A 12,840-nucleotide genomic window follows, 5' to 3' on the forward strand; every position below is an offset into this window, starting at 1 on the left:
ATTGGTGAGTGAGAATTAGTAACCCATTTTGAGAAGAGGAGGGGGTATTTATAGATGTTTGGAGGGTATTTTAGGGGTATAATGGGGTGAATAGTTGGGAGAATAGATAATGGCATGGGTTTTAAGGGTAGAGGATATGCAATTTAGAGTTAAAGGAAGGGTAATTATGTAATGAGTAGAAATGGGTAGTGTTTAGATCCAAATTGTTTGGATCTTACCCAAATCCATTTGAGTAGAGTGTTTGGTGAGGTGAGGTGAGATGAGTGATGGTTGATGGAGAGAATGGGGATGTAAGGTGTTAGGTATTTGATTGTGTGTTAGGTTGGTTGAGGAAGTGAGGTGTCTAGATTTAAAATAATGGGTTGTGTAAGAGGTTGGTTGGTTGGATTTTGAAAGAATTGAAGAGATGATGACATGCGACAAAGGTGATGAGAGAGTGAGGTAATGAGGTATGTTAATTGGTGATGGTGATTGTTTGATTAGAGAGAAAGGTATGGGTTAGTTTGGTGATGATGCTGGGAGATGTGGGTTGTGATATAAGTTGGTGGAGTGTTTTAAGGGAAGGTGATGGGTTAAGGTGTAGAAAATATGGGTTGTGATGTGGGTGGTTGATGGTATTAGAGAATGGTGATAGGTTAGGGTATGGGTTGAGGTGATTTTTGGAGAAAAGTGAGATGGTAGATGAATTTTTTGAAGAAAGGTAATGGAGGTAGGTGATTAGATGAGAGAGGTGTGAGGGGATGAAGACATGTGTCACCTTGTGATGATAAAAGAGTGATTGGTTGATATGGGTAGTGGTTTATGAGTTAGGATTGTGGGTTGGATATACATTGGATATGGATTTGGGCTTAAGGGTATTGGGCTTGGGTTTTAGAAAGGTTGAAAGTATTTTGAGATTGGGTAAAGTTTGTTTTAGGGTAGGGTTGGTTGTATTGGAGAATTTTTGGGGGTTTAGGTTATTTGGAGTTAGGTTTTGGTTAGGGGGTAAGGTGAATGATTGATTTTAAAGAGTTGAAGGTTGGTGGACCAGCTTGGGGTATCTTCGATTTTGGAGATGAGGCGGTGAGGGTAGAGGAAGTAATATGTATCCCAAGTCTCATTTTTTAATTTATTATTTTTTTTGAGGTTTTGCAAATCATTAGATTGATCAAAATGACATGTGTTGGCAAATTGGGCCTTTTAGGCCCATCGATGACTTTTATTGAAAATTAGGTATTTTTGGGTTCGGGGGTGGAGCGGTGAAGGTTGGGAAGGTGCAGGGTAGGTCAAATCCCTTTGGTGGGTCCACTAAACTAATAGGAAGTCTTAGGGGCCTTGGCTCAATCAAAATGTCATTTTCCAATGTTTTGGGTCTTTGAGGCCTGTTGGCAAAATTTGATATTTTTGAGCTCTTCCGATTGCGGAACGATGAAGGTGGCGCGCCAAATCTTTGTGGATGGATCCACTAGACCATTAGGAGGTCTTAGAGGCCTCGTTTTTGATAAAATACCATATTTTAATGATTCGGGCCTTCGAGGCCCGTTGGCCAAGTTTATTGGAAAACTACTATTTTGGGGCCCTTTCGAGTGTAGGCCCGTTCAAATTGGGATGTCTACAATAATTCATTACTCTTTCACCCTGAGTAGGTAGAGTAGGTATCCCATAAAATAGTTCATTACTCTTTTACCCCGAGTAGGTAGACTAGGATTCTCCAAAAAAATATAATTCATTACTCTTTTACTTACGGTAAGTATAGTAAGACATTCAACTTTTGCTCAGATTATGTTCAGACCCCACTAAGATTTTTTCTCAGATTATGCTTAGACCCCGTTGAGATTTTTCTCAGATTATACTTAGTTTATGCTCAGATTATTCTCAATTTATACTCAGATTATACTCAGTTATGTTAAGTTTTTGCTCAAACCCTCTTAGATTTATCTCTGATTTCAAATGCGCACACTTGCACATTTGTTCTATTAGTCAGGGAGAATTTTTTAAAATTCAAAGATATGATGCCGTCAGTAAGAGCTCGCGCCCGAGGACCTGACAACTTTTTTAAGTCGGAGAGAGTTTTACCTTCAAAGATCCGAACGTCCCGACGAATTGCTAAATCAGATTGTAAAATAAACTGTCACTAGTTTTGGCATTCAGATATCGCACTATCTATCAAAGTAGATTTGCTATCTAGCTTTCTTCAATCCTATGTCAAAAAGGGGCATTTGTAGACACCTCATTTTCGCACTCGCCCGATTAATCAACTCGTCAACCCGATTGCAACGGTTCCCAATGATAGATGAATATTCCAATATTTTTTATTTGTTACTAGATATGTTTTAGAAATTTGGATAAGGTATCTCAAACAAGCAAATTTTAGAAACCATGATTTGCTAGGAAAATATGACTCAAAACATAGAAATTGTCATTCTTCAGCCAAAAAGAGCTTTACGAGAAAAATCATAAAAAATGACCAAATTATCAAAATACCTCTGACGTCAAAACATCCTTAGAACCTACATTACAATTAGGAAAATCCTTTCGAGCACATTAAACAATAAATAAAATCAAATAAACTGTTTCAACAATTTTTACAAAATTCGACAAAATTACGAAAATGTCTCTCATAGGTACATAATCGTTTCATGCCAAAAATCCGTAAGTGACACAAATCGATACTGCCATTGAATTATTTATGAAAAACTGATTTCAAAATATCCCAAAATATCGAAAAACAACCTCTCAACCCAAAAGCCTTCTTTAAGGGCAAAACGATAATTTTTCAAATCCTAAAAATAAAAAATCTAAAATAATAATTAAAATATTAATTAACATAAAGTGAAATATTAATAAATAAAATTAAAAATTTTAAACAAATAAAATCAATTAATTAAGCCCACAGATCAATTTTTAAATCGTGACCCATTTATTTAAGTGGAGCCCACATGATATTTATGAAAGACCCCTCTATCTAGGGTCCTAAAGAATTAAAAACATAATTAGGGGGTACTCCAAAAATTAAAAAAAAAAATTCATTATATGTAAGATTTAAAATCTTAATTCAAAACCTTAATTAAACAACTTAAAGAGACCTTGTCAAATTGAAAAACTCATAAAAGCTCTATAAAAAGGAGCCTCCACAACTTAAATTTGTAGGTCAATAAAAACCCTAGGAAAGAGAGGTCAAAAGTTCTCCCTAACTTTCCCAAAACCTTAAATTTGAAACCCCAAGTCCTTACTTAATACACAAACCCCATTTTTTACTCAAAAAACACCTATAAATCCTCAAAAAACACTCAGAAACCCTTAAAACACCGATAAAACTAGAAAATATTCAAATCTAAGAAGAGAATACATCATCTCTGATATCGAAAGCAGATCTGCTGACGGAGACAAAAGCAAGAAGACTCACACAAGAAATGTTATCCTCCAGTTCTGAAGGAATCGACCGTCACAATCACCATGTAAAAAAAAATGTAAATTTTTATTGTAAATTTTTATTGTAATTTTTAGGTTATTTTTGCAATGTAATTTTTTGAGAATAGTAGAGACAGGCGTTCGTCGGGCGAGATTGGTATTTAACACCTTCCAATCCCGTAACGTGATCCCCAAACTCATTATTTTCGTAGATCAGTATTTTTTTATCTGTTTAGAGTCATGTTTCGATTCCTAGACTATAAAACTAGGTGGTGACTCCCAAAATACCAAAATGCGAATCCTTACCAGCGGATCGAGGGTGCTTTCACATTCCACAATGCTTGTTTGTAAATATCAGTGCTAGTTGGTTTGATAGGGGTGTTTATGTGGGACCTATCCTTTTAGCACTCTCAATTAGGACTCCCTCAATTGCGAGAGATAGTACTAGAGATATCACGATTGTTGCACTGAGGTGTGCAAGCCAACTCAACTTATATAAAAGAAGGTTGAGGACATATGGATTATACACAGAAAATTCTTTTGAATCACCATGTCTCTCTAAATCTTTTCTATAAACATGTAGGAATTCTCTGGATTTGTATATAGTACTTAAGTTGTGTTTGCTTTTGTTGTGGGAAGGCGCTGAACATGCCAAAAAGGTTGGTCCGGCGTAGCAAGTATGTTTGGCTTGCTAAGTTGAAAGCTGACAGTCGATCAAATGCTATTATTTTTTGCCGAATCAGTCGAACAGTAAAAGTTGAACGAATCCCTCGGCTACACAACCCCTCTCTCTCTTTCTCTCTCTCAATCACTTCGTCCTTGTTTTATATCATTTTGTTGTGGCTCTAGACAGTGATTTCTACATATAAAATCCAATTGAGAAACAGAGAGAAAGAGAGAAAAAATACCACTTTTTCTTGCAAAACCTATGGAGGGTAAAAAACTCAGACATTCCAACTGTGCCTACATCTTCTTTAAAAGAAAGTTTCTCAGCATAACCCAGAGACATGGGTTTTTTGTTCCCTTCAAAAACCACTCTTCTCCTTCTGTAATAGGCTCTTCAAAAGAGGGGGGAGAGGGAGAGCATGTGTTTGTTCCTCTGTTTCTTAAGAAAAAGTTGAAACTAAGGGCAAATATGCTCCCGAACCTTATTCCATTGAGCTTCCCTAGAGACATCACCACGTGTTTACTATTGGACTCAAAGGAGTCAAACCCCACAAAGCAACCAGTCAAAATTTTGACCACTACTGTGGAAACAAAAGAGGAGGAAGGAATGGTTATGATGATGGATTGGATGGGACATCAGAGAGGATCAAATGATTGTTAACCATAAGATTTGATCTTTTTAAGGTGATTGGTGATGGTTAGAGGTTAAGGTTGAGACACATTAGGTTTGCAGTTATTTTTCTCAAGCTAGGAGACATGTTGATGATCTTTGAAAATAATCTGAAAGGATATATAAGTAGAAATTAAAAAAGAACTTATGTACTAGAGATTAAAAGGGTGCAGATACAAAGACTATTCACTCACATTTATAGAAGGACTTCTCAGAACAAATAAAGCTCTCTTCCCCTACATAACTGGAAATAATTTATTTTTTCTTAATGTGACCAAATGACATTAAAACACCATATTTTACTTAAGTATACAAAGTGGCTCTTCAGTCTTCAATACGTCATTACCAGCCTGTGTTTTAAATGTTCATAAATAACCCTATAAATTTTTATAATACCATCAGTGGCCTACCTTCCCAACCCTTGATAAGAGGTCATGAATCATGATCAATAACATTTGGACATCCCAAGGGTAGGACTGTTAATGGATCGAACAAACTAAAGGATTTGGGTTTGCGTTCTGATAAAAACTCGATCCAATAAAAATCTAATTTGATAATTTATTGGGTCAATTATCTTTTGAAATGATAGTAATTGACTCAAGAATGTATTTGAAATGTATAAACAGTGTATGTATAGTTGATATATACTTCAAGAAATAGAATAAGGTTGGGTTAGGTATGGTTAGGTTAGGACTTCATAGTGAAAGACCACTATGTTCACGTTGGTGGTTCAACAGAGAGGCAAAGTTGTGGTATCTTTCTTTCCATTACCAATGACATGCTTTGCCTATTCCCTCCCCATGTTTGTTAGTACTCCTGTATAGAACGAAGAGAAGGCATAAAGGCGTCGCCAATATAAAAATAATGATCTTCAAATTGAATCATAAACTATAGGTATCGAATTGTATTCGGACTTAAAATAGGGCCTTAATCGGTTCGAGTATAATAAATTTGTTACTGGATTGACTAGTTACCAAACAGTTCAACATCTTAATAGTACAATTAGACAACATGTTACCAAACAGTATACTCAATTCAATAACTTACTTCAGCAACAACAACTTAATTCAGCATCAGCAACTTTACATACAGCTTTTCCAAACAGAGCATTAGGGGCTCTAAAACATGAATATCGTCATGATCACTATAGTAGCCGTCAAAGATAGATTGAGGTTTTTTTGATCTTCGAAAACCATCAATAACATAACACAACTCATGTTTGATTAATTTTCTATATATAAAAGGTATGCAGTCATCCCTACGATGTTGAATCTAGTGGAATGGAATATCATATCATGATCCCATGACAACCAAAAACTAGAACCAACAGTGATTACCCATTGGTGCCTTTTGAAAGCTCAGAGTTGTAGCAAACCGACCAACTTTGGGGTGCTACTTCTATCCACCTTCACAGACCTATATGAAGAAAACATGAAGATGCCAACTCAGCTAAGTTGGTGATGTGTGTGAATTGTTGACCCATGACCTAGGTTCAAAACCTGTTGAACCCACTTTCATGTTGACCAACAACACTTTGTTGCCTAGCAAAAAAATAAAAAATTGTAGACAACATTTTTAGATGAAATATACTAACAATTGCACTACTGAGAATGAACACCATAATCAAAAGGTAAAGATCCATTTCTTTGCCTTCAACTGCATTCCTTTTCTTTTATTCAAGGATTATCTATAAAAGGTGGCATTTCAACTTCAAACCTACATGTTTTCACACTCATTAAGCAACCATTATAGCTCTTGAAAATCATTTTCAATTTTTTTTTGATAGGTAAAGGGTTGGTGGTTAGCAACGCAAAGTTGGGTTCAAGAAGGTCTAAACCTAGGAAGTAGGAAAAAAACTTCACACGTCTTATAAATTTCATGACGTCGAGGATAAAACATACTCTCCAAACAAATTCAGGAGTCAAGTCAGACAAAGATGGTTCTTTGAGTGATGGTGGACTGAAAAAGATTATTGAGCTCCTTTGAGATAGTTGTTGGTTTCATTGTTTCTGTTGTTAAAGGTCCCAATTTGCAAATTGCACAATCTGCGGAGCAGCTCCAGAAGAATGTTTTAAGTCAGAAATTAGAAGAAACAAACTGGTTACAACCAAAATAGAAGGAGACCATTTTGTTTTTTTATTAAGTTTGTGCTTCTCTCCTTGCTATATATTGTTTGTGCAAATGGTTTAACTGTTAAGTTTTTATATATTTAGCATATGCATTTTGTTTGCTCTTCTATATTCATATATCTTTCATCAGATATTTGCAACCTGGAGGAAAATGGCACCATGGGGATTTACCCCATTTTATTCAAAGTTTTTTTCTATTTGCTTTAATTCTAAAAATGATAAATCATGAATAAGTAGGTAAAAAATTTGTGTATAATTAGTGAATTATGTGAAGAATTGCTAACTATGGTCAATCCGTATAGTAAACCACTCTTAAGTTTTCATTATGTTTTTACTTGTGTTGAATCAAGTCCAAATGATCCAAATTGACTCAAGACAATATGATTCCAAGTCATGCCCTTTCCATCGTGGGTTGAAAACAAGCTTGATGAGGTTCGATAAGTTTAAAAAAAAAGAAACAAAAATAGTGTCGGGTTGAAGACAAGCTTGATAAGGTTCTCTTATTCTGAAAAACAAATACCAAAATGAATTTTTTTTCAAATAACTTAAAATTAATATTTCGATTAACTAATCCATACCCCAAACCTAAACTAAATATTGTCCTCAATATTCCAATTTCTAGAACAAATGCATGAAATGCATATATGAAAATAAACTTAAAAGATAAAGAAAAATTGTGCAAAACAACTGATTTAATGTATATCTCATATAGGAATGACTTGAAAAAATTTCAAACATTGAAATCCATTTATCATCAAAAAATAAAACACTACTCTATTTTAAAATAAACCATCAATTTCCCAAAAACTCTAAAATCATGGGTTGCCTCCTAGAAACACTAAGTTTAATGTCTTCAGTCAGACGGATGTCATTTCTAATCCTGGAGTATTCTAGATACGACCTCAGTATCTATTTATTAACTTTGAAATTTGATTCATCATTAGGGTTTTGGTCTTTTATTGCACCATGTTGATGCATATAATGGATTATGTATGGACCTAACCTTCTAATTTTCATTTTTTTAGGAAAAAAGGTGTAACTTAGTGTCATAGAGCCGAACTTTTTGCCTTGATTGAAATTATTTTCTTAGGATAAGTTGGTTGTACCCTATTTTCATTCTTTCCTTGTATCTCTTAGCACAATCGTAGGCATCATTCTTAATTTCTTTTAATTCATTACGTTGAGGTTTTTGGTGTTTTTCTACCTTATTGAGATTAAAATTTAGGCGTTTGATTGTACAATAAGCTTTGTGTTCTAATTTGACTGAAAAATGACAAACTTTTCTTAATACTTTCAACAACTTACCCTCATGTTCAGAATATAGATCAGATGTCATAATCATAGGCAGAGTTTCAGACTCATTAAGGTAATGATAAGATAATGTGTTTATAAGAGTTTTGAACTCCAAATTAGGAGACTTGACAGCTGATGGAATTTACACACTAGTGGGGATAGGAAGTGGTTCTACGTTAGATTTTTAGTTCTCATAATCAATAGAAAAAGCGAAATCTAACAGTGTACTGACATTTTCAATAAATTTATCAATGTCATAACCATAGTAAATTCGCGAATTAGATAAATAATACTCTTCCTGATTAAAACTGCCGTTAGTTTAAAAGATTCGGATTAATTTGTGGATATTTGAATCCCAACAACTAGATCACGATTTGTATGTATATTCTGTAAGTATTTTAATAAAATATTTTGTATTTCTTTGTTCTCAATTCTCACTTCAAAACTCAAGAGAAGGGAAAAAAAAACCCCTAAGTTGAAAATCACCCCCACAAAAATAATTAATCTTGACAACTTGGGGAGTTTCCAAAATCCGTTGATGATGATTGTGAAGAATTTAAAAAGGAAGACGAAATTACACCTAATAGTGAATATATTCTTTTTGACGAGTTATTTGGTTCATCTACTACGCATTAATAACATTTTAGAAACGACAAAAAATTTCTTCTTGAATTTAATTGGGTCATGAGAGATGATGATTTTGACGTGAATTAGTATATTATGTTTAATATTTTTCATTTATATTGATTATTAGATGGATTAAAACTAATTTTTAATTATGAATATATATTTTATTGGATGAATGTGATTGTGGATTGTTTACTTAAGATATTTTTAATTTAAGTATTGATTATTTGATTAATAGATTATAATTGTTAGGTCATATCATATGTTTTATATATATATGAATTTTTGAAAGTTTTAAAAATTGTTGGATTTGAATCATTTTCGAATTATTTTCATATCATTTTTTTATCGTTCTACATTTTTTTTATTGAATTTTCAAATGAACCGGTGTATCACTATTTCGAATGATACCCGATTTATTTTCGTACTATTTCATATCCCACTTACAATGGGCTAGACAGTTTTCGAGGCAAATGATTTACGATTCTCATGAGTGCGTGAATCAGGAACGGGGCGTCATAGTACCACGACTCTTTTTTTTATTTAAAAAGTTAGACGGGCCGACTCGTGTTTGAACGAGTCAAAGAGGGGATAAGAGCCAATATACCCCTTTGAGAATTGAGACTCTCTCTCTCTCAATCTCTCTGTGTGCGTGTATGTATAGAGCAGGAAATCCAGGAAGAAACCACCTGTTCAAGTAAGTAACTTCTTTCAATCTCTCTTTCTTTCTCGTACATAGATTCTTCATATTCTCCAAATCTTCATTCCTCTCTTCCGATTTTCTGTTAAATTTTTTTTTTTTTTTTCAGATCTCTGTGAAAATAAAAAACAATCAAACCTTCGAAAGATACATAAATTCCTCTTAGATACTATCGCAGAAATCATACAAAACGATTTAAAACTCAGATCTTCTGATTCTGAAACACCCTAAATTTGTCCTAGAAAAATCTACATCTTCAACAATACTTCGATCCATAATTTCAATCATACAAGGAAAATGAAACCCTAGAAAATGACCTAGAAATCCCTAGATCTTCAACAATTCTTTGATCATAATGGCGTGTTTGGCTCTCTCCCTTCAACCGTCCAATGGATCTGATATCCTCCTTCAGACCCGCGAATGGTTCCCTCCAGCGAGAGCTCTGGTCGCTCTCTCCGCTTTTCGACACACTCGTCTTGCCTTCGCGACTGGCAAACAAAACCCAGCCGAAGATGGTGATTCCTCATTAGGAGACGATCCACTCGCCGCATCAAGCGGCCAAGTAATCGTCGGTGTGGAAAGCAAATACCGTGTCGTCTACCGTCTTGTGAATGGGATATATGTTCTAGGAATCACCACAGTTGATCGGGAAGATTGTGTGAACAATGTGTTTGAATGCATCAGCATTGTTAATCAAGCGGTGAGTGTAGTTGTTGCTGCCTGTCGTGGTGTTGATGTGACCCCGGAAAAGCTTCATAGAAAGTACGCCGAGATCTACATGGCTTTGGATATTGTTCTTAGAGGTGTTAGTAGTATAAGGCTTGCGGCAATGTTGGCTTCAATGCATGGTGAAGGGATTGCGAAGATGGTGCATTCAGCCATTGATGCCGAGAATCGGATCAGAGGGGCAGATAATTGGAGCAGTGTCGAGGTTCTTTCGATGGAACACCAATCAAATGTGGAGATATTCTCGAACTCGAGATTCGAGCTTCCACCAGAGACATTGGCAGCTGGTGATGAGGCTGCCGCAGCTATCAATCCTGCTGTTTCACAGATCTCTTCGGCGGAAAAGGAAGATTTGCAGCAACAGAAGATAGAGGAATCTTCCGAGGAAAAAGATCCGTTTGCTGCTAGTGATGCTATTAATAAACCAGAAGAGCTCGTTGGTGGATTTAAGAAGAATAAGGATGCGTCTGCGTCGGATCTGAGTACAGCCTTGCAAGGACTCGAAATTACGACTCTTCCACCCGCCGCTGCTACACAATCGACTTTCATTGGTGTTGAAGGTTTTGAAGGGGATTACGGGGGTATTGAGTTCAGTAACGAGGAGGCAACTCTTCGTGAAGCTTTTGAAGGGTTTGACGATGCTTTTGGTGGGGGTTTGGATGCATCGGAGTTTGTTGGGCCCACAAAGGTGCCAAAGGTGCAAGGATTGGGTGGGCTCGAAGCACTACAATCTGGGCAGACTGACACTGTTGTGGCAACTGTTACAAGTGGTAGTGGCACACTTGAAAATCTTTTAGTTACAAAAACTGAAATGAAGGGTCCTGAGATGCATATCTCTGAAGAAATCAGCGTGGAGTTTAGGGAATCGTTACTTGCTAGGGTTGGCTTAATGGGTATGGTTTACTTAAAAACCTTACCTTCGAAAACTTCAGGTGATAAAGAAACAGAGTTCTCATTTCGAATTGAGGGTACGGCAGGAATTAAGAGAGTTGTGATGCAAACTTCTCGTGTTAGTAGTCTTGAAAATGGAATGTTTCATGTGAGGACAAAATCTTCTGAGGAGCCTATATCTATCTTGAAGTATAGTTTGTTGCCTCGTTTAACTCCAATTCCTTTAAGGGTTCGTCTTGTTAAGCGTCACAGTGGAACTCTGCTCTCGGTGATGATACAATATGTTTCAAATCCAGACTTACCAGTACCGTTGAATGATGTGACATTTATTTTGAAGTTACCGGTTGATCCCACATTGTTGAAGGTATCACCAAAAGCCGTTTTAAACAGGTCGGAGAGGGAGCTGAGGTGGCATGTTCAAGAGATTCCTCTAAAGGGTTCTCCTGGTCGGTTGAGGGCACGGATGCCCGTTGATTCTAATGAGCAAGATTCGGGTGAAGAAGTTGAAGTTGTTGGACTGGTGAAATTTTCTGTACAAGGAACTAGAACGCTGTCTGGGATTTCGCTATGCCAAGCTTCGGAGGGTAACACCGACTTTTTTGTGGTTAATCACAGGTTTGCGAGTGGTACGTACACATGTAATTGATTTACATGAAAATATTTTCTTCTTGCAGCATGCGTTGATTTGTTGTTTTTCATCTTCTTTCTATCTGTTGAGAGTGATTTCTTAGGTGTTTGAAGTATTTTGGTGGATAAATTCATTTTACTTTTTTTTTTTTTTTGGGTGAAAACTCGATGTTCTCTGTTGATGTTTCATTGTCTTCTTTTTAAAATGTGTTGCTTTTTTGTTATATTTTTGGAGGAAGGATCATGGTATACTCATTTTTATTAGGAGAATGTTGATTTGAAAATTTACAGCAGCTATAATGTGGAATTTGTTTGCTTTTATAAGTGTAGGTTTATCTTATTATGGTATTGAGAGGATAAGTGGAAAATCAGTTGTTTTTTATTTTCTCTAACATCTCTTAAAATCAGAATACAGTTTGTACACGTAGAGTTCTACGTAATTTGGAATACTATTGTGGTTACTGAAATCCTCCTAGATTCCAATTGACTGAGACTAAGCATTAGAATAATCATTCTTAATTAACTAAAAATTCGAACTCAATAGAACACTTTTTAAACCGCTCCTGAAAACCTTACCCATGTTTGATTTGTCCAAATGGGTGGAATCCACCACCCAACCTAGGGAAGAAGGGATTTTCTTTTGGTTTCTCTCCTTGTTTTTCTTTCATAATTCATATTTGCTGCTAGTAGTAAAACTGCATGTGCTTTGCTCATGGATTACTATACATCTTTAAAAAAAAAAAAACTTAATCCAAAGACCTCTTACTGACATTGTGGATAATGCCATTATATGGTATAAATTATTAAAAAACTAAGGCCTTGTGTGAATACACCTCTCCGCGCAAGAGCAAAAGCCCAATCTCTCCCCACAAGAGCAAAAAACCTCTCCGCGTAAGAGCAAAAACCCATCCAAACGTTTGCTAGCTCCCTGCAGGAGCAGAAGTCGTCAAGAAGCTCTATCCAAATGCAGTGTAAGACTCTCAAGTCTAAAGATTATAAAGAGAATGATCCGACTAATAATGCACCAACTACCATATTAGTTTCACTAAAATTACTTGTTATTGGACAAGAAAGAGAGAAAGAAAGCAAAATCTTTTGTTCTACTTGGGAAAGATGTTTAA

The 12,840-nt window shown here is 35.7% G+C and overlaps 1 protein-coding gene across 1 annotated transcript; it reads left to right on the forward strand.

Moving 5' to 3' along the window:
• The first annotated feature begins 9,395 nt into the window (after positions 1-9,395).
• LOC147404744 (muniscin carboxy-terminal mu-like domain protein) lies at positions 9,396-12,043 on the forward strand. Its single transcript, XM_086440812.1, has 2 exons — positions 9,396-9,472; positions 9,585-12,043. The coding sequence occupies exon 2, from the start codon at positions 9,831-9,833 to the stop codon at positions 11,736-11,738; it is 1,908 nt and encodes a 635-aa protein (XP_086296938.1). The 5' UTR covers positions 9,396-9,472; positions 9,585-9,830; the 3' UTR covers positions 11,739-12,043.
• Positions 12,044-12,840: the final 797 nt, after the last annotated feature.

Source organism: Akebia trifoliata, chromosome 4 (assembly GCF_017979445.1).
Source record: "Akebia trifoliata isolate Shusen 1 chromosome 4, ASM1797944v1, whole genome shotgun sequence".
Lineage (NCBI taxonomy): Eukaryota > Viridiplantae > Streptophyta > Magnoliopsida > Ranunculales > Lardizabalaceae > Akebia > Akebia trifoliata.

Coding starts and splice junctions, on each gene's coding strand:
- LOC147404744 (XM_086440812.1), top strand. CDS start 9,831: ATGGCGTGTTTGGCTCTCTCCCTTCAACCGTCCAATGGATCTGATATC.